Source organism: Emydura macquarii, unplaced genomic scaffold, assembly GCF_026122565.2.
Source record: "Emydura macquarii macquarii isolate MOO-44397 ecotype Brisbane River unplaced genomic scaffold, CSIRO-AGI_Emac_v2 contig_3348, whole genome shotgun sequence".
NCBI lineage: Eukaryota > Metazoa > Chordata > Testudines > Chelidae > Emydura > Emydura macquarii.
In genome coordinates, this window is record NW_027133485.1 from 6,129,968 (window position 1) to 6,151,896 (window position 21,929).

At 53.0% G+C, this 21,929-nt stretch overlaps 1 protein-coding gene and 1 long non-coding RNA gene across 3 annotated transcripts in view; one reads left to right on the plus strand and one right to left on the minus strand.

The window, feature by feature from the left end:
* Window positions 1-349: 349 nt before the first annotated feature.
* On the minus strand, window positions 350-1,536 carry LOC137143836 (uncharacterized). The gene is made up of 2 exons (XR_010917274.1): window positions 1,330-1,536; window positions 350-615 (listed from the first exon to the last, which is right to left on the minus strand). It is a non-coding gene; the product is annotated as an uncharacterized lncRNA (long non-coding RNA).
* Window positions 1,537-2,214: 678 nt separating this feature from the next.
* Window positions 2,215-21,929, plus strand: part of NHSL3 (NHS like 3) — a 50,745-nt gene continuing 31,030 nt past the window's right edge. The window contains exon 1 of one of the 2 annotated variants that reach the window (XM_067533843.1): window positions 2,215-2,704. In XM_067533843.1, coding sequence (XP_067389944.1) covers window positions 2,419-2,704 — 286 coding nt within the window. In that variant the 5' untranslated portion in view covers window positions 2,215-2,418. Of the gene's footprint in view, window positions 2,705-12,317; window positions 12,424-21,929 lie in introns of those variants that run through there. The other variant, XM_067533844.1, reaches the window with a different exon arrangement.

Below are 21,929 nucleotides of genomic sequence, written 5' to 3' on the forward strand. Positions count from 1 at the left end.
ACTGCAGCTATTTTGGCAGCCTGCTTTGACATTCTCCTTCCCCTAAATGCTTTGTGTCTGTCTGGGAGTGTTTGTCTATCGGTCAATAAGTGGATGCATAAGAGTTGTAAATTTGTCTGGGATTATACACTATTTCCAGTAGATATTTATAGTGCTCTCATCACCTCAGTATCTGACCACCAGCTTTGGGTCCAGCCAGTTATAATACTGAGAAAAATATACAATTTAAGTAAACTCGGCTTTGTACTGTCAGGTGTGGGGTTTTTGCACCTAAGAGGCAATACTTTTCTTCTCACAGTATCTTACATTACTTATTTTATAATTAGACTAATAAAACTGCATCAAACAGTTAAAAACCCAATATCTTTTTATTTTCCAATTGAGACTTATGAGCAACAACCAGTAGCTGGCCACAAGGCATTTCCTAGGAATGAATGACCAACAGAGGGTTAATGGCCCCGGTCACACTTAGGCCATCCCTTCCCCAGTAATGCTCAGGAAGTGTCATGAATGATGACAAAGCTAATAAGGGGAAACAATTAGACTCTGCTTTGCTTCCAGGATACATCAAGTTTCAGGACTTCAATGCAAAGCACCAGTGTGGTGCCAGGCTGCCTGCAATAAAAGGGGAAAGAACAGTCATGAGAACTGGAAGGAATCACTCCCTCCTAATTCCCTTGCACTGACTTTATGTTGTTATATATCATTTTAATCTCTTCTGAAGATCCCGTACACCCCTGTAAGGTGAGCTGTGAAGCTTTAAATCTTTTTACTTACCATTTTTCAGATAGTGAAACTGAGGTACAGACTTGCCCATGATCACACAAGAATTTAGGAGGTGCTCTGATATCCCCCTGAGTGGCAGCAGATTAGACAGATGGATGTCTTAAATCCCAGTGTCTTGCTTTAACCACTAGACTACACTCCTGTCCAAGACTTCCAAGTAGAACCCTAACTCCCAGTCCTCTAAATGTAAGCGTGTAGTCCCCAGCTCTAACCCATAGACTCCACGCTCACTTCCGTTTTAATGCTATAATTGCGGGTTTTAGAAATAAAAAACTAACCAAACCCACCAGGGCCAGAATGAGAGTTACAGGGGATGCTGGAAATGCCCCTAGAGTCCAGTGTGATGGGGCTCAGGATCAGGGGCCAATTTTAATGTAATGCAAAGGGGAAAGTTCCATTAAAACGAGTGATTATTTTGTTTAAAGACGACCCCTCATGAAAAGGAACCGTCTCAGACCATGCAGACATCCCCTTCCCCTCCGCCAAACACACGGCAGGGCAAGCAGCGGGGGAGGAGGCCGAGAGGGGAGAATTACATCCTACCCAGAGCGGGGCACGGCGTCTGCAGCCTGCTTGTGTCATGCTCGCCCCTCCGCTGCCCCCTCTCACCAGACTCAGCCACAACGGGGCCTTTCTCTCCCCCTCCTCGGAGCCTCCGCAGAGTTGGGGGGTGGCTGGGTCTGGAGCAGGGCGCCCCTCCCCAGCCAGCAGGAAGGGATTAACTCCTCCCCATCTTAAACTGCCCCCTACGTCCAGCCCTCCCCGGGGCCCGTGCACCCCCCGTTAGGTGCAGCTCAGCTCCCTGAGCCTCACCCCGCCCCCATCCTCCGGGTCAGCCCCTCTCCCTCCTCTAGGCAGCGCCCCAGCCCCACCTATTCGCCTCGGCCCAGGCCGCTGCCCCCGCCCGCCCGCGCCTACCTGCCGCGCCGCCGCCGCCGCCGCCCTCCCCTGGCAGCGGGCCGCGATGGGCCGCTCAGCCCGGGCCCGGCCCCGGCCCCGCTCAGGTGCGCGCTACGAGCCGGGAGCGCGGGGTGGGGAGCGAGCGAGCGAGCGTGCGTCCGCGGAGCCCCGGGCGGGGAGCAGCCGGGCGGGGAGGCGGAGTGAGGGGCCGGCGGGGGCAGAGCCTCTCCCCACACCCCCAGCGCGCTCGGCAGGCCCCGCCCGCCCCACACACGCCCGGCCCCGGCCCGCCGCCGCCGCCGCCTGTCCGGGAGAAACTTTCCCCGGCTGTTGCTTCCTCGGCGCTTTGTGCAGCCGGGCGCGGAGCGGGGGGTGGGGAGCCCTGGGCTGGGGCGCACGGGAAAGGGGGGGACGGAAGAATTTGGAGGCGCTAAGGCGCAGGGGGTCGCGGCGCAGGTGAGGGGGGGCCCCCTGGAGCCCTGGGCGAGGGGAGCCGGGCTGTCACCCACCCGGAGGCGGCGAGGGGAGCTGGGGCGCACGGCAGAGGGGGGTTCCCGCGTGGGGCGCAGGAGACGGGGCGAGGAGGCGCCTCACCCCAGCCCACCCCGGATGGGGCGCTCGGCGGCTCCCCCGGGCGGAGCGTAGCCCCGGCGAGCTCTCCCCGCAGCGAAGTGGGGCTTTCTCCGACCCGACCCGACCCACCCTTCCCCGGGCCGGGGGCCGTTCGCCGGGATGGCCGGGAGGCGCTCGCGGGCTGCACCTGCGGCGGCGGCTGAAGACACCTGGATCCCGGCCGCCGGGCAGGAGCAGGGGGACGCGCCGCCCGCCGAGGGCCCCAGCAGGAAGAAGAAGCCCAAGTCCGGCTCCTCCAGCCTGCGTCGGGCTTTCAGCTGGCTGCGGGGCAGGAGGAAGAAGAAGAAGGGCAGCGGCTCCGCCGGCCCCCATGGGGCGCCCCCCGCGGAGGGGGAGGCGCCCCCGAAGGGAAAGAAGCAAGACGAACGAAGCAAGAAGGGCAAAGGTAGGGCGGGGCTGCCCCCCGAGGCGGGGGCGGGGGGCTCTTTGCTGGCCGGATCTCTCCCTCTCCTTTCCTGCCCCTGACTTTTCCCTCTGCCTCCGGCGCTGCTGTGGGGCTAGCCAGCTTCACCCAGCCTTGCGGGGACTAGCTGCCCGTTGCCCCCTCGCTGTTGTTGTGGCTATTGCAGCAGGCCGGTTCCAGTTCCCTGTAATCGGGAATGCCAGGCGCCCCCTGTAATCTCATTCCTCGCCTAAGGGATGTTACCGGTTCACTGGGCATGTTCTCTCCCCGCTGACTCAGAAGGTCACAGAGACGGGGAGAAACCTGGAGCAACTCCAGATTCCTCCTCCTCTTCTTCCTCAGCAGGGTGTTGGCAGGAGCTGTGCAGCCCCTTGCTGGCAGCATACAGCCTACTGCCAACGCCTCCAGCCTGGCGCTGTGGTGGGGTTGAGCCACTGGAGGTGCTGGCCCTGGTTACCTGGATATAATTCCTCCCCGTGACTTCAGGGTGACGCTAGGGGCTGCTGGGGACAGGCCTTCAAAGCCTGGCTGTAAGATCCTAACCGGAAATGGCAGAGACCTGTTAGATCAACAATGCCATCCCTCTGCAGGGCAGGATACAATCCTGCTAACAAACCCATGCTATGCTCATTCCTGCCACTGCTCCTGTGTGGGCTGTTACGGGGAGCCATGCAAATAGGGACTCAGCCCTTCATCCCAGGGTTATTATATACCCTCTTCCAGCCTTCAGGGCTAGGTGATGCTGCGTTGCTGGAGGCGCTGTTCTGTTTAACATCGCCTTTCTTCATTTGCAAATGGCCCAGCATCCAAATAATAAGCACAGTGCTGCTGGAGGTGTTGTTCCTTATAACCTGGAGGTGTTCTGCCAGTGCTAGGATGTGGTGTCAGGGGCCCTGTGGACGCCAGTGTCTCTGCTCACCTGTTAGTTCATCAAAATGAAGTCTCTTCTGCCTGGCCCTTTGGAAAAGGGGATATAGGTTCTTGTGGTATCCATCCAGAGGAATGCCCCGCACCATGATGCGTTGTCCAGTGTTATCGTCCTTGCTCCCTCGCTGGGCGTTAATTAATTTAATTTACAGGTATCCGTAATGTGGGAAGTTGCTGTTTTTATCAACACTCAGTTGCTCTTTTATTGGTTGGTTATTTATTGCTCTCAAGTTGTGCTAGGAGGGGGAACAGTCATGGAAACGCAAGTTGCTCTCACAAAGAGATCTTTGAAAGATGGCTGAGTTTTCACCTAACAGTCTCATAAGCTGCTACCAGCACATCTTGTCAGACATGTCTGGCTGCAGCTTTCCCCTAGCGTCAGGTGCTCCGATACCACGGTGATGGGCAAAGCATAAGAACCTGAATAAAATAATCTGCTCAGTGTGATATGCCCCACTAATACTGGCATCAGTTCCATACCTAGTCCTCAGAACAGGGCCTGTACAACCAGTCATTGCCAGAGCTGGGATTAGAACATGCGGCATGCTGGCTCTCATTCTACTAGACGGGCACCTCTCTTATGGTAGCATCCTGCCAATTCTAGGACACTGGCAATGTGGTGTCAATGCCAGCTAGGATTCCAGCGTTATGCTTCTTTCCAGCATTGCTGGACAGCCCTTTGACAAGTGTAAATTGGATATCTGCTCCATGCCCACTCAAACTACTTTAAATGCCCCACTTCCCCAAAATTAAACTAGCTGCATGCCTTATGCTGCTCTGCTGTGAGTATGAAGCACCTCCCTCTTGTGTGGGAGGCTGCAGGCTGGGTATGCGTGCGCCATGGAGCATGTACAACCGTGCTTAGAGTTCCTTGCCTCTTTTCCATAGTGTAGCCATTTCTTAGTGTGATAGGGAGAGAGGTGTGGAGTGGTAGAAGCAACATGCATGTGAAATGATTGCAGTTTGCGTGCCTGATTAAATCACTCCGTCTGTTTCAATAACATGATCCCTTCCAAAATGCAGAACATGAAGGGACCACACCCTGTTTAACCCTTCCTATCCCACTTGCTTAGCCATTTGTGTTCTAAGGATGTGGCCATGAAGGCAGCATGGACCAAGGACTAAGCACGGGGCTGCAAGCTTGAAAGCCTGGCTTGGTTACTGACTTGTTATGTGACCTTGGGCAAGTCACGGTCTGTGTTTCAATGTCCTTGTCCTCCATAAAATGAGGGTGGAAACACTTCATTAGGTCACTTGGGCAGGGGCGGGGGCTGTGAGGATTCTTCAGTTAATGTTTGGGCAGCGCTTTGAAAATAGAAAGAGTGACAGCTATCGAAGTGCTCAGTTATTGATTAGTTTCTTATGTGCATTATGGGTGTAGTGCTGTGGACTGAAGTCGGGTAACGCTCAGCTGCCGCTGCCTGAAATACTGACCTGAATGGAGGCTAGGTCTGCCTTTTGCTGATGATGGGGACTGATCTGTCAGTAATATGTTTTGCCTGAGTCTGTGAATTTTCCAGTTATCAAGCAGGAGGCGATAGGCTGGTACTGGTGGAGGAACAGTCTGGAGTTTAGGCAGGTCTGGGTCAGCCCAGGGGGCTCTGATTGCCCAGGTTGCTGGAGGTGCCTGCTGATCTTTTTATACTTCTCTGGTTTCGGGAGGTGCTTCAGGCCCTTCCAAAGACCGGCCTGGAATCCTGTGAAGTACCATGTTCTTCAGCAGAGATGCAGCCAGCAGCGTGAATCTCGCACTTTCTTGCACATTATGAAGCCTTAGATTTGGTTATGGAAGGGATGGCTGGGATGCATCCAGAAACATTCCCTCTTGTGTCCATGCTGGGACAAGAGCCCTCTCCCCTGGGGAGGAGATGTAGACATATGCTAGAAAACTCCAGCCAGTAAGGCTGTGCAAGAGGAGTGAGCAATTCATTCCAGTGAAGTCAAGGGAGGCATGGATCGGGGCTGAGTCAGGATCCAATTCCCCTGAGCTTTGGCCTGCGTCTAGTCACAATTTGGGTGTAAACAAGGGCTGGGTTGCTGAGTCCTGAGATAACGGGAACATAAAAACGTAGGAATTCCCATACTGGAGAACTCAGTGGTCCATCTAGTCAAATATCCTGTCTCTGTCTGACCAGTACCAACTGAGCTGCATCAGAGAAAGGTGAAATTAACCCTGCAGTCGGCAGTTCTAGGGTCACCTATGCTCGGGGAAACTTTCTTCCCCCCTCCCTCCCCCCCCCAGTCAGAGGTAGCCTGCCAGGAGAATATTCGATCCCTTCCAAAAGTTTTAAAAACCCTCTCTTTTGTAACCCTGGTTGTTCTAATTATCCATAAATGTGTCCAAACTTCAAAAAAAGAAAAGAATCCTGCCAACTCTTGGCTGCAATGAGACCTCGTTGCAGGGCGTTCACAAGCTAACGGTGCATTGCATGAAGAGGTATTTTCTTCTGCGGGTTTGAAACTTGCAACTTTTCAGTTCCATTGAATATCCCTGTGCGTGCTTTGACTCCCTGGCTTTTGAGGTACCTTCTTCCTCTGTTCTCCTCTGACTGCTGCTGTTTTATTGCATTAGCAGCTGAGGCCTAGTGCTGTCAGAGCCCCTCCCTGTCTCTGCAAAGTACTGTTATCCCTACTGTTACTTTTAAATAGCAACATCTTCCGTCCAGCTGCTTGGCCAAGTTCCTCTCTCCTGTTTATTAAAAGAAATAAATCCTGTGGCTGTAATCTCTGTTGGCACCTGGAGTATGGAAGGGTACAGTGAGTCTAGTTAACCTGTTTGGGTTACCACAATATTAGAAGGAAACTGGATAGTTAGAGGGACTCTGTCACCATGCTTCGCTCTGAAAATAATTTACCTCCTGCTGTTCCCAATAACACCTTGGAACACTGGAAATGAGATGACTCAATGATGTTGCTCTTTTTACTCAATTTGTCAATCCTATCTAATCTATCTGCCTCAGTTACTTATAATGGCCCCTGTTACTGTGGTGTCTGAGCATTTCACAGTCTTCGATGTATTTATCCTCCCAACACCCCTGTGTGGTAGGGTGGTGCTGTTATCCCCAGTTCTGAGATGAGGTGCTGAAGCATGGAGAAATTAAGTGACCTGCCCAAGGTCATGCAAGATATCTGTGACAGAGCAAGGAATTGCTCCTGAGTGCCAGGCTAGTGTCCTAACCATTGAACCCTTGTGCATTTGTGTATAGTCAGATTCACCATTTCCTGTGGGTAGTCAGTTTCTCCAGGGGTTTGGTGGGGGGGGGGGGGTGTTTCACTTGGGGACAAGAAAGAAGAAAAGCATTAAAAAAAATTGTGATTGCAAATCCACCCCAATAGTTAAGTTGTCCCTTAGTACTGTTGTGAAAATGCATGTGCACCGGCACCACATTCCGGAAGGATGATTTGAATAGAATGTCATTGAGGAATGATGTCCTAGTGATTTTGGCCCATCTTTTGGGTTGTTGGTATAGGTTTCACAATATTATTTCTGAAGAGTTTTAAGAACACAGGAGTTGATGTTACAATAACTTTAAATTACTAATTTTTTGTACTAATTTGATCCAACAGACTCCTAAATTGTTGGGGTCACTGTTGTTAACAAATAAAATATTAAGTACCTTCAAGGAGAGAGAGCTTGTTGGAAATTACATACGATTTGATTATTGTTTGCCATGGTGAGCCAATGTAACCTAATTGTGTATCTGTATTGGAGGATCCCCGGAGCAAGGTTGTGATAGAGCAGAAGTGATGTTGTTATCTCTGTGCTGTAGATTTCCGGGTGCTAGACTACAGTATACCAGAGAAGATGTAGTTGTGGGTTAGTGCTGGAGATTCCTAGGAACTATGCTTTAACAGCACAATTACGAGTCAGGGCTAGAAGTCCCTGGATGCTACTGTGTGATAACAGCTGAGATAGCGAAGTTGTATCTGAGTGCTACAGGTTCCTAGAACCATTGCTATAATATAATAGAGCTACCCCAGTTCTCTGCAGAAACAGCTGTTGTATCCCAATGCTGGAGGTTGAGAGTTCTGCTGTAATATGCGAGGCCAAGTGGACATTCCTGAATCTCTCATCCAGGGAACTGTTTCTGTGTATTTGGTAATGAACTTGTTAATCAGCAGAAAGCCAAGAGTGACATCTCAGAAAATCTGAACAACAGGAATCTACTGGCTGGTCTGAGCTGGAAACTGTAAGCTTCTCTGCCAAACAAAGAGAGGTGTGTCTGCCAGCCACAGCCATTCCACCTGGAGACAACTGGATGCAAATAATGTTCCATAAGATCCGATAAAACTATTTTGCTGGAGTCAGATTTCTCTTCATAAGGAAGGTTTTATTTCATAAAACAATATGGTCATTGATTTGACTCCAGCACTGAAAGGAACAGAAACCTCTGAAAGGTGAAGAGCCGAGTAAAATGTCTACCTGCCAAACTGGAGTTCAGGCCCTTGTGCTTCTGCTGTGGCAGGCCATGAGCACTTGAACACCTCAGCCGGGACAGGGAGCCGAACTCCTTCCACTGCTGTGGAGGCTGGTGCTGCCATCAGCCGTAGCAAGAGACTCACACAAACTTAGGAGCCTGGACTCGGACTTTACAGAACATGCGTAGGAACCCTTCTGGTTATTTTTTTTCAGTTACGGGTTTGGGATCTTCAACCTTTTCTGTGTTACCTTTTTTCCTTCTGAATTCCATTGAATTGAATTCCTGTCTCATCCTAGTAGCCGAATCCTGCTCCGTGTCTGCTCATTGGAGTATCAGGGGTAGAAGATCCTAAGGCTGGCTTATCTGGGTCCCATCCCTGTAGGACTTTGGCTCATTGGTATAATGGGGCGAAAGCTAGGTGCCAGTGGCTGTGGAGATGATAGCCTTTCTCAGTCTAGCAAGGAGAAGAGCCCTATAGATCAGGGGGACCAGCACTAGAACCTCAAATTGTGTGCTTTGATGCACAGTTTTGAATCGGAAAGATGCCAGGTTGGCAGCTCTGGGAACTGAAGAGGTTTGTTTAGCCACAGAACGGGTCTGGCCTAGGCCTTGGCAGGCGAGCTTCCCCATTCATTGCCCAGTCACTGGGCTTCAGTTTTGACCAGAAGGAAACAGCTCCGGGGTCAAGAGGGCATCTCAATCTCCCATGGGCCATTCAGTCCTTGGGCCATCCCCCAGTGTGCCCAGTCGGTGTCAGGTCTGTGACGTGGGCGCTTGTAGGAACTGGACAGAGACCCTCCATTCATTTCATGTGGGCCACCGAACTGCCATCCACGGGGAGCGACTGGCTGCTCGGGACCCAAGCTGTGTTTGAAGTGATCACCGCCATCTGTCACCACCAACCCCCTGAGCTACCTGGCCCCCTTGATGAATAACTAGGGGATTTCTTCGACCGCACATGCTAGAGGCAGAAAGGCCCCTTGCACTGCACCCCCGTCCTCGCTGGCCTTGCTGCCACCTGGTTGTGTAGCAATGGGAGTGTGCCTTCTTGCTGGGAATGACGTGCTGGGAACATCTCCGGTGCTTGCAGGCTGCTGGCCTGTGTTCTGAGAAGACTCTTGAGTGCAGTGTGGTAAAATCTGAGTCCAGAAGGCAGAGACGTGTGTGGCCAGCTGCAGCTGTAGCAAGTGTGCAGACGTGACCGTGCTGGGGGCTTTGCGATGGAAGGATCCTGTGACAGGGTCTGTTCCAGTGCAAACAGCAAGCTGTTGGGTAATGAGCTGCTCTCATGGGATAGGTGGTGGGGCTCCTGGGTAATCTGTGTTGTAACTAGGAGTGACAGGCATGCCCTTGATGTAGAAGGGGCCATAGAGGCAGCAAGGTCTGAAACTAGTGATGTCAGCAGCACCCTGCGCTGAGCAGATTGTTTCTGTGTGGTATATAAACCTGGCCAGGCCACCGTCCTTCCTTAATCCCAGCAAACACGGACTCAGTCCAGCTCTGAGGCCTTTGCATCCCTGCAGCCCTTCTGTGCCTCAGAGCTTTATCCGAATGTCCTGGGCCTCATAGATGTGCCTATAGCCCAGATACTGTGATCAGAGGCAGTGAAGTCTGGATGCTGTGCAGAGTGGCTGAGTCGAGCGGTTAGGGTCACAGTGTTGCCAGCTCTCATGATTATGTCATGAGTCTTATGATAATTATTGTTTTCCTCAAAGCCCCAGCTCCTGGAGATGGGAGATGTGGGAGATGTGATGATTTCAGCCTTCATTCTTAAATAAAAAGTAAGTTTCTAGCCCTCGTGGCTGTGGAGAAAGCTTCAGAATGTGACCCCAGTACACCCCTAATGGCTCAAAAAGCAGAAGGCAAATAAAAAGAACACGAAATCTATTCTTTTTACTTAATCTCATGATGTTAAAGCCAGGCTCATGATTTTTGGTGAGCCTGACTCATGATTTTTGAACATTTGGGGTTGGCATTTCTGTCTTGGGGGCAGGGAGTGAAGGTTCAAGCTGTATCGAGACAGGCTGGTCCTTTTCGTGGCAGGAGAGGAGCAAATGCTTCATGTGGAAAATCTGTTGCATGCAACGTCCTTTTTGCACACTGCTGCCGAGTTCCCCGTTGTGTCATGCAGAGAGGAGGGGGGAGTCTGGAGTGGAGAGGTTCCTTCCTTTTGCCACAGTGAAGCCGCTGCGTTAGGACACCTCCTCTCCTGGGGGAGACCCTGCGAGGCTGCAGGGGAAAGGAACAGCCCTTTCCGTCCTTTCATTATGGAAACGCAGGAATGTGGGGCAGCCGGCATGTGATTCCCGCCAGAGACACCCCCCCCCCCAGCTGGTGTGATCTTGCAATTTGGATGAAAACACATCTCCAAGACACAAGGCAAAGACTCTCAGATTTGTCTCTCTTGGACTTGACCCCAGTCCTCAGGTGGTGGAAAGTCTGTGTCGTAAACTAGGGTGTATCGGGCAATGTGAAATAGGATCTCACAGGCTGAGCCGTTGCCCATCCATCCTCTCACACACCCAGCATTCGCCAAGGCAGAGCTGCCACCACACAGACTGACACATTGGGTACAGCTGCTGTTAGTTATTTGTATTACAGCAGCACCTAGAGGTCCCAGCTAAGGTCAGGGGCTAGGTGCTGTACATGGTAAAAGACAGTCCTTGCCCCACAGAACTTTCAGTCTCAATCAGCAAGACAGGCTGTGTGTAGAAGAAAGGAGGAGTAATTATCCCCATTGAACTGTGGGGAGCTGAGGCACAGAGAAGGTGACTTCCCCAGGGTTGCACAGAGAGCCTGTGGCAGAGTTGGGAATTGAACCTACAGCTCCTGATTCCCTGTTTTGCCCCTTAGCCACAAAACCATCCTTCCTCCTTAGCAGAGTGTCCGATGAATCACTTAAACATTGTCCTTTGGGAATGCGTCCCGTGACGCCCATGGCTCTGACCAGCTGAACCCTCCCTGCCCTCACATCATCTAATTTTCGAATTCAAAGAAGAGGAGAAAGCTTCAGTTCAGCCAGACCACCCATCTGACATGCTGCTTTTCTGGGTTAATGTCCTGTCTGTCTCAGGACTTCTCTGCACAGAAGTCGCACTGAGTTAACGTGAATCGGTCCTTTTAAATAGGGCAGCTTAGTGTGTGGACACACTTATATCACTGTCAGCCTGGTTCCTGTTGGTTTAATTTGCGCCAGTGGGTGAGTACGAGCCGGGCTGACAGCGATGTAAGTGTCCATGCACAAAGTTATGTCGGTTTAACTTAATCTGTGTCAAATCCGCTTCAAGTTGCATTGTTATAGCTTCGTGTGAAGAGCGGGCCGTGGAAGGTAAATGGCTGTACCTGTGCTCTCCTAGCTGGGAGTCTGTTTACAAGACTTGGTGTGCCTGTCTTGGGTCCGTATGTGGTCCCCATCACCATAGTTCAGGATACGATTTGGTGACTAGATTCCGTGACTTTAACAGATCTCGGTGCCTTTTTTAGCTTCAGCCCCTCCCATGACAGTGCTCTGATTCTGTACATTTTTATCCTGGCTGCTTTGTGAATTTTGCCTAATTTTACCGTGACAAAACCGTATCCATAACCCTAGAATCTGAGCGCCGCACAACCTTTAATGTATTTATCATCTCAACATCCCCCCCCTGCATGCCTATTGTACAGATGGGGAACTGAGGCGCAGAAAGATTACTTGCTTTTGAGGCTCTCTCTTCTGTCAGCCTCTCCTCGCTCTGCTGCTGCTTCTGCTATAGCAGTGAGGGTGGGCTGGACGGGCGTGTCATCGCTGGCGCTGGCTGGTGGGGGTGAGAGAAGTTCATGCGGAAAGGTCACAGATATTGTGTGAGCTTGGGGTGAGCAGGGGTAGGATAGGATCCCCAAGACCCACCACACTGCAGGCCCAAAGGATCCTAAAGCCAATCCTGGCCATCACCTACTTTGTATCCCACTTCCTGGCCGAGCCATGGACTCTATAGCCAACCTGATGGGGTGGCGGGCAGAGAGACAGAGAGGGAGGGTGAGATCTCAGCTATTCTGCTGGAGGCCCCTCCTCTGTGTCAGCTGTGATTGGCTCCGGGAGCTCAGTGAGAGCTCAGCCTGTGGAAAGCTGAGGGCTTGACCGTGGCTGGAGGGATGGGAACCGGAGCTGAGCGCCGTCGCTCTGGAGCTGGAAGCAGGCCAAGGTGAAGCCTGTTTGGTGCAGTCATGTAGCGCCCGCGCTTCCTCCACCCAGGAGAGGGGGAGGGAAGGTGCTGCCTAAACTCGCTGGCACCATGGGCAACATGCACCACAAGAACCCCCCGCACGCCAAGGCCAGGCCCTTCTGGCACTTTGGCCACACGGGGAAGCTGAAGAAAGGTAGGAGCCTGAGGCAGGAGCTCCGGCACCGGGCGGAGGGGAGCGGGCGGGACTCTGTGGATGGCAGTTCCAGCAGAGCCGGTATGGCTGGCACACAAGACTACAGTATTCTGCAGTCACGAGCCGCAGCCTGTTGCTAGCAGGATGGGAGTCCGAGCTCTGGGGCTGGCGTGTTAGCACATAGTAGGGGCAGTGCCCAGACAGCTTGTGCCCGTGCCCTTGTTCCCAAGGTTGGGCTGCTGTGGGTAAGGAGGTGGCGTCTGTATCGGTGCTGTGCGATGCGGGGGTTTCAGGCAGCTATCTAAGGACTTTTTTTCAGAGGCTGGAAGGAGTCTGGGGCGGGAGTCGGAGATTCCCGGAGTTTTGCAGTCTGCTGCAAGTGCACATTGCTGGCTCTGCCCCGGTTAGTTGGGGCTGGGACTCGGTGTGCGAGAGCTGAGAAGATCCTAATCTGCTTTGGGGCGGGTGAAATGCTCATTGTGCTCTCTGTCAGCGACCGCGGCTTTTCAGCATTGTCAGTGCCGTTAACATCCATCGAGTTCGTTACCGATTTGTTTTTCTCTTCTCAGCTAGTTGATGGCCCCCGTGGTTAGGGCAGGCGGCAGGGAGCCAAAACTCCTGGGTTGTAGTCCCACCTTTGCCACTACCTCGCTGAGTGGCCTTGAGCAAGTTGCTTTCCTCGCTCTGTGCCTCAGTTTCCCCTTCTTCTAAAACACTGCACCAGGTTTAATGACTGTCTGCAAAGTGTCTTGAGACCCTTGTATGAAAGTGACTTGCTGTTTACATGCACTGTATTCTTACATGGACCTTTCTTTCTCCCTGGTTAAGCACAATATTGACTCCCATTTTTGCTCTTCCGATATCTCTGTCCAACCCACACCATGAGGAGTGGGGAGGGTAAGGAGTGGATTTGCCTTTGACCCATGCTTTCCGCCTTGTTCCTTGCTGGGAAGACACCTCCACTGCAGGAGACCGCAATATAAAGGCAGAAAGTAAAACTCTGAACAATACCCTGTTCTTAGCTGGTTGCAGGGGGTACAAATTCCAGGCTTTCTCTGCTCCGGTTCCGTGGATTCAGAGTGTGAAAAGTTTAAGAACTCAGGAGAGCGAGAGCAGGGGTGAGGTGGTGAATGGGCCATCTCCCTTCTTGCTGGATTCGGGTATCAGGGGAGATATGAGGCTTGATTCCTTGCTAGCTGGATACACGTTTCCGAGATACTGGGCCTGCTGGGGTACCCCTCCCCCACCAAGATCCCCCATCAGTTCAACGGCTGAACTGGAGCAAGCTGGAAATCTATGAAATTCAAACAAGGAGAGTTCTGTGGCACTTTAAAGACTAACAAATTTAATATTTGTAGACATAAGCTTTCGAGAGATTTCAGCTCTCTGCATGTGAAGAAGAGAGCTGAAATCTCTCGAAAGCTTCTGTCTACAAATATTAAATTTGTTAGTCTTTAAAGTGCCACAGAACTCTCGTTGTTTTTGCTGTATACAGACTAACACAGCTACCCCTCTGGAACTATTCTATATGAAATTAAAGTTCTTGTAATGGTTTTGTCCTGGCTCAGACACTGAAATGGGCCTCATCCTTTAGCTTTTGCTGTATTTGCAATTGTTCCCTCAGCCCTGTGTGTGTGTGTGTGTGTGTGTGTGTGTGTGTGTGTGTGTGTGTGTGTGTAGGGGGGAGGTTGGAAGGGGTATCAGTCGGCGCTTGAATAGGGATCTAGGCTGAAAATGAGAAGAAGGTTTCTAACCATCAGAGAAGGGAGGTTCTGGAACAGCCTCCCAGTGGGAATAGTGGTGGGCCCTAGTTTTAAGGAGGAGCACGACAAGGTCATGAACGGGATGTTATGATAGTTACTTGAGGGGGCAGGCAGGGGACTAGATTTGATGGTGTGGGAGGTCCATGCTACTCCTATGTTCTTGGGCTTGGCAAAAGCTCCTGGAAGTGGGGCACTCTAGTCTAATGGATCAGAGGGGACTTAGTCAGGAAACCTGGCTTCTTGTGCTGCTTCTGACGCTGCCTCGCTGTAGGAGACCTCACTCCTCTTTGCGCTGGAGTTTCCCCCTCTTTGTACGGTGCTGTGAGATCTCTGCATAGAGAAGTGCCGCGCAAGTGCAAAGTCTGGGGGTTGGGCTTTATTTATCCCCCTTCCGGTGATCACCGAAACTGGAAGGATCCCCACTGGGGGGACCATCCGGCCCAAACAGACCTGTGTGTGGCGACTGACGAACCGAGCTGCCTCCCACTTGCTACTTTTTAAGTTTCATACCCAAATTTGATCGAAGCAAATGGGTAATAATCGAAATGCCTGTGATGTACCAGTGCAGCCTCCGCTTCCTGGAGGCCAGTGAGTGACACCTGGCTTGGAAGGGCTCTCTAGGAGCTGCCCCGAATCCCAAATTGTGTGCTTTGTGAGAGCAAAGCTCTCCCCCATTTCAGCGTGTGCACCTCGCTGCATGTTCCCTCGCCCTTGAGTATCAGGACATATTTCCTGGCAGGGAGCTCTAGGAGGCTGTGGGAACCCCACTTCTTCTAGTTTTAAACTAGACTTGTGAAAACATCAGAGCACTGACTCTTGGGACCAGACCTGTATTGGCTGAGCAGGGGGAAGGGAGCATAGATGGACTCTAATAGGTCTTTTCCAGCTGTCAGTTCTCTGCCTCTCTCAGCGGGCATCAGCTGCGCCCTCTCTTTTGCCAATATTTTTGTAGGGGGAGAGTTTGGACTCCCCCATGTAAATAAACACTCCCCAAGATGCCTCCAGAAGGGGAGTGTGTCTCCTATTGGTTCTGTGGGTGAATTTTTCAGCCAGTGCCTGGGTGTGTTACTGACACCCTGCTCACGCTGGAACACTTCGGGTTCAGACAGAGAGAGTTTGGAGGGGTGGGGGAAGTGCCCTTACTGGAGACGTGGGTCCTGCTGGAATCCCACTGTCTGACACCACTTGCTCCTTCTGCTTCATTCTGACTTTACTGTCAGCAGGTTACACAGGTGTGGCTGGAATGGGTGAGCCAGACTGTCCGCAAGGTAAACATGAACCCAGCCTGAGTTCAAAATCTTCTGCGCAGGCTTAGGGTGGGACAAAACTAAGCAAAACTACCCACCAGCCCTGGCTTAAAGGTGACCTGCAAAGGGTTAAAAAGGAATGGGTGCCCTTCCCGGCTGCTTTATGGGGGGGAAGGAAGACTTGTGGGGTGTTTGGCTTCTACCTTAGAAATATCAGCTTTAACTGAGGCACCTCTGGGAGATCTCAGGGTTGCTCTGGAGCCTTAACTCCTTAACTGAAGGGGGAGGGTGTTGAATCAGTAACAAAGGCTGCCTTTATCCAAAGGGTTAATTATTTGTTGAAGTTAAATGGGTATTAACCAAAGCAAACAACCCCTGAAGAGTCTGTTTGGAAATCCCTTCCCCCTCCACTGTCTCTGTCCTACAGAAAGAAGCAAAGAAAGGGCACAAGCCCCAACATTGTTTCCCCTTTGGAGCTCACCTGGAAGGAGAGCAGAGAGGGGCCAGGAGCCACTTGGGGGAACAAAAGCAGGTGGATGAGCGGACTCAGTAACCCTCACACTCACAGGGGAGGCAGGTTGGTGTCTTGCAGATGGGAAAACTGAGGCACAGAGCAGTCAGGTGAATGCCTTTTCCTCCAGACTGTGGGTTCTCAACTAGCCCCCCTTCCTTATGGCTGCTTGGGGCCCCCCAGAACTATTTCCAGGGTTACACTGTTGAAGAGGTTGAGCAGCTCTGCTCTAAACTACACTGACTAACAGAAGGGCACCGTGCTCTTCTACGTCAGCCTGTTTTCAGCCTGGTTGGGCTGTATTTCCATTGTACTGTATTTCTCTTCTGAGAGCCTGCAAGTCGAATCTGGCAGTAGCATAGGAAGTGGAGGATTACCCATTGGTAAGGGGACATATCTGGCAGAGTGATTTCTGTTCTGAGTGGCTAGAAGTAGGGGTAAAGTCATAGACTGTAAAACCAGAAGGGATCATTGTGATCATCTAATCTGACCTCCTATATAACACAGGCCATAGGACTTCCCTGAATTCATTCCTGTTGGAAATAGAGCATCTAGTCTTGATTTAAAAATTGCCAGTGATGGAGAATCCCCCGTGACCCCTGGGAAGTTGTTAATGGTTAATTACCCTAGCTGAGAAAAATTTTAATTTAACAATTGAAGTTCTGTCCTGTCTTTCTCCTGTGCTTTAGCAAAGCCCTCCCGTGAGTTGCTTTTCCTGCTTCACCTTCTCCTCTGGCCCTGCAAGGTGGAAGGGCTTGTTTACCTGAGCAGGTTTTTTTGATCTGTGCTTTCTGCTGTAACTTTACAGATGTAACTATCCCAAAAGAGGGGCACCCATACCACTCTGGTTATGCTGGCTTACGCGCCTTCCCCTGTGAATCGTTGCATCCACACAGCTCTGTGCTTTTTGGAAATAATCACACAGAGCCCATGGTGCATGCATGGCTCTATGCATTCTGGGGTTTTTTTCTCTCGCAGTGCATTGTGGGATATTGCCAGACCCCATCGGAATTCTGGGATTTGGGGTCAAGCTAACAAATTCCCAGCTCTAAGTCTGAGACCCATTCACCAATCAGTCACTTGCACCCCATCTGAATCTAGCCTGGATCTGCCATGTCTCAGTTTTCACATGCCCTTGTAACTCCTCAGTGCAGGTAGCAGGAGGGACGCTGGGAGGCTGGGACAGGCTGTGGGATAATCCCACAAAGTTTAGCAATGAGGAAGGATTGTGGCAAACTCTTTCTGTGCCAGGGCTGCCCTCCACTTCCTTGTAATGCTCCTTGGCTGGTGTTGGGAGTGAGGGTAAGGCCATGAGCAAGTCCCTGGGGGTGTCTGAGTTGGGGGGGGGCGGTGCCTGCGGTTTAGACAACAGCATGGAGGCGCCTGAGACTGTTGGCTGGGGCTCATTCAAAATGGTGCATGCAGAATGAAACTGAGTGGTCAGCTGGTGGGGAGGGGGTTATAGGTACCAGGAATGGGGGGTGGGTTCCAGGTTACACATTAGTATGGGAGGAACTGGAAAGCAAATCTGTGAGGACTAAAGCAGGTCCAAGTGAGTGGAGGCAAGAGCCCGGTCAGTCGGTGTGAGACTGGGGAAGGGCAGGGAGAGGGGAGATGACCTGGCAGGCTGGGGCCGGGCGTGGGGAAGGTGGTCAGGCTTTCCTGGGAGAGGATTTTTCTGTCCCTTTTGGCTCTCCCCTGCCTGGTTCAGGGCCTTCATTATTTCTTGGTGACTGCATGGGGCAGAGGGCCGTGATGTGCACCCGACGCCTCTCCATCTGAGCTGCAGTTGCTGGAGAGGCACTAGACAGGAAGAGTCTTGGGGGAGCAATGAGGAGGGAGCCCAACCCACATGGGAACATCCACCACCAACCTCTGCCCCCCATTCTCCTGGGATGTGAAGACTGACCAATTTCCAAGCAGATCCGTTCCCTGATCAGATTCAAGTTCTTCCTCGCTGGATCGCCAGCCCTGCAATGTGAGGCTGGTGAATGACATGTCACCTGCTACCTTCCTAGCTGAGAATATCAGACGTGCTCCCACTGGGGGCTCGATGTGATGCTTCTGGGGGAGCCAGCTCCCTTCCTGGTGCCTAGATGCTATGGTGATGAGCACACCATGAATGCCAGGGCTAGCTCCTGCTGAACTGGGGGGGACAGTGCACAGGAGCAGGCTTTCCCTGACCTAGTGCAGCAGGAACATGAGCCTTTCTGCTGGCATCCCCGTGGGTCACCCGAAAGGAAGACCTAGACGTTACAGTGATGGGGACATTACAAATGTTGGGGGGGGAGGGGAGGAAGGAGAGTGAATAGGGGTGGGGAGGGAGGGAGGAAGAAGAGGGGGAGGAAAGAGGGGGAAAGGGCATCGGGCAGGAGGTGCTGAGAAAACGTGGGACGAGTTCTGTTTGTTCTCTGCCCCAGCTCCATGGAGACAAACAGAGGCCGTGAAGCGAAAGCCTTTGCATTGTGTCGTTTCAGCACGTTGCAGTGTGAGGCTGGGATCAATAGGCTGGGGGCAGGGTGTGTTCGGGAGCGGCATGAGGAAGGCCCCGGGGCAGCAGGCCAGGCTGCTGAGGTACCCTCTCTCCTTCTGCAGAGTGTGGCCGGCCTCTGGGGCCAGGGATTCAGCCCTGTTGGGGTGGGGGCGGGGAACATGCCAGCGTGTGGGTTTACATGAATGTGGATTCCCCTCTCCCCAGGATAGGGGGTTAATCACATTCTCTATTTCAGGGAATACTCTCCACCCCCAACCCCCTCCTCATTCATGGTCTGTCAAGTGGGGTTGGGGGGATGGATCTGCGGCTGGCTAATTACCACTGATAATTGGACCAGTAGCCAAATAAGTTGGAGAGACTCTTCCCCTGCACATTAAACATCTCCATCCCGCCAACCCTGTGTCTCTGCCGTTCCCCCTGCCCTCCGCCCCGGGCGTCGCTCTCTGGCTCAGCCTTTTCGTCTTTCTTCGGGCAGGGAGGGTGTTTGGGGCTGGAGGTGAGGTTCCCATCTCCCCCATTCTCCTTCCGCGCACCATAGCTCCTGCTCTGCAGGAGGCCTGGAGGTGGCTCCCTCCCCTGTTAGTGCTGCAGATACTTCAGCTGGGCAGAAGGGGGTGCTGGCAAATGCGGTGTTCACTCCCCCATGCTCGCAGCCCCTGTGAGTCTGTGGACGGAGGGTCCAGTTCAGTCCCCAACATGTAGCTGCTGCGCCAACCGGCGCGGTGCCCACTCCCCGCTTGCACTTTGGGGACGTGTCTCCTCCTTTCCATGGGTTTTCTTCTGTCTTCACCTTTCCTCTCCTCCTGATTTCTCTCTCCTCCTTTCCCTGCCTCCCTTCTCTCCCCTGGATGGTTACCAGCGCTGCCTGCTCCTGGACACAGCACTTGTGGTGCAAGCCAGCGTGGGAAGGAAGCTGTTGGGAGAACCCGGTCAGTTTCACACTGCTGCGCCAAGGCTCGGTGCAGGGGCAGTTCAGGCCCAAGTGTGATCCTCTCTGCAGACCGGGGCAGAAGCGGCAGTGGCTGCTCAGACGTCTGCTGCTGCATTGAACGCTTCCCCGGCAGGGCGTCTGTTTCCTCTGATCCCCGCCAGGAGGGGCCACAGCAGGGGAATTCCTACAAGGCAGGGAAAGAGGGGGCAGAAGATGGGGTCACCCCAGGGTGAGGCTGAATCAGGAGTCCAGGGTTCTCCTTCTTCCTCCCAGGAACTGGGGGCAAGGCATCTTTTTGGGTTGATTCCTGGAGCTGTACCTGCCCTGCCGGTCACCTGTAACCTGATCCTTCTCTCCCCTGCCTAACACCATGTTTGTCGTTGGACACTTTGTTCTTATAACCCAGCCCCACCCTGGGCTGGCCTTAATACCCAAAAAATTACAAACCTTTACGTCTCCATGGAAACAACCCCCCTCCTTCCATACTGGATCAAACTCGGCCCACCCTGCACTGGGGTGAATCCCACTCCTTGCCCCACAAGGTTTGTGGCACCTTATCCCCCCCACTCCCTCTGTAAGGGCCTTCTCAGCCCTTGAACTCCATGGAGACCAGAGCTCTTTATCTCAGCCTTATCGGGACGGGCACGCCAGGCGCTCGCTGAGTCATGGCAGCGGAACGTGGCTCCTGGCCAAACTGCACCTAGTGGAAACAAGATGGCCAGCAGAGCCAGCCTGCAGTTGGGACACCGCTGGCACCGGCGCCGGGTTCCACGTTCACACTGCTTCCTTCTTGGTGTGGTCCACAGCTGAGCCTTCCCCAGCTGTGCAGCAGACACTGGAGGGAATAGCCCCATGCAAAGGTGACTGGTGGCTGCCCCGCAGCCTGGCCCGGTGTCTGTTGGGGTCTCCAGTTGTCTGAGAGAACTGGGTCTTCTACCATCATCGGGGAGTAGCAGCTGTGGCCAGGCAGTGCTGGGAGCGTGCCCCTCGGCGACCTGGCTCGATTGTTTCCCGGGTCTGTGACCCTTTGTGACCCTTCCCTCGCAATGTCCTGAACCCTGCAGGGTGGAGACAGCTGAGCATGTCAGACAGGTAGCTAGTAACTCTGATTTGTAAAGGCAAGTGAACAGACTGACCAGACCAGGGGAGAGGCCATCGGAAGCTACCATCATGTGGGGCTTTAACGGCCCCCTTGGTTGGCAGTCTGTGTAGAGAGCCCAGAGCTGGGTGGGCCACGGAGGCAGAACCGTCGCTCCCTCCTTCCTCTCCTGGGTAGGCAATGCGGCTGCATTCAGTCGGTGGGGCTGCCGGACCAAGCCCTCTCACCAGCACAGGAGTCATTTCCTTTGAAATGGCTCCGTTCAGTGGCCGGGCCCGTGTTCCCGGGGGCAACTCTGCTTTTGAAAATTCACCAGGCTGCCGGGTTTGGAGAAATGAGGTGGATTCCTGCCACCACCACCCCACTAGCCCGCGCCAGCAGCTTCTCCATGGTCTGTGGGGCAGAATCCTGGGACTCACTGCGGGGAGGCTGCCGGGGTTGCTGCGCTGGTTTGCCAGGACACCTGCTGACGCTGGCTAAAACCACTTCTCCTCCCCCAGGCTAACTCATGCTCCTGGGGTAGATCTGCAGAGGTGGCCAGGATGAATGGGCTCCTCTCACAGGAGAGCCACCTCCAGCGTTTAGCTCTGATAGGCTGGGTCCCCACCCAGGTGACATCTCCGCCTTCCCCGAGAGGAGGGGAAGGGGACTCTCCATTTAATAGTTTCACAAGGCTTCTCCCATGTCCTTGAGGTCACAGGTGGGCGAGGGAAGTCTGTGGTGGAAGCAGCCCGTCAGTGCTGTGCCTGGCAGCTCCCCGTTGCTAGCTCCCCTCGCTTCCACTGCCTGCTTTGCTCCCACTTCCTGTCCAACACCAGCTGGTTCCATAAGGAGAAATGGGTTGAGAGAGGCCTGTTCCCTGCTCTTAGGTCTTTGCACTTCTCTGTCCCACCTCCCTTTTGCACGCAAGGAAAGCAGCAAGCTGCTGTAATGGTGAAGGCTCTTGCTGTCCACTGGGAGAAGGATAGAGCCTGGGTGAAGCGTCACAGGAGGGCTGTAATGCTGGCATCATAGGTCTTGTTTCTCTTGGGTAAGAGAGAGCAGGAGTCAGCGCCCCAAATAATAACCCCCCACCCAAACTCTGAAATATCCAGCTCAGTGTGAGAACGTGTGGGATAGGGTTGATGTACCTATAGCAGGGCCTTTATGTGTGGCAGGACGTGTGGTGGGCAGCAGGATGTATGTGCAAGGATGTGAGTGGTAGAGCCTTGATTGCATGTTGGCTCAATGCACAGGGAGTACGTGTGGTTGCTGCTGACCACATGGTAAAGTATGTGCACATGGAAGGAGGTGTTACGTCATGGGCTCATGTCTGTAAGCTGCCTCCCTCCTCCCTGTGTGAACCAGGATTCGGGAATCAGATCGCTGAGCTGTCACATTAATAGCTGATATTTATAGAGCCGCGTTAATTCCTCCAGATGCAATGTGTGACTTGTTTCACCTGGGGCTGAAATGCAGCCA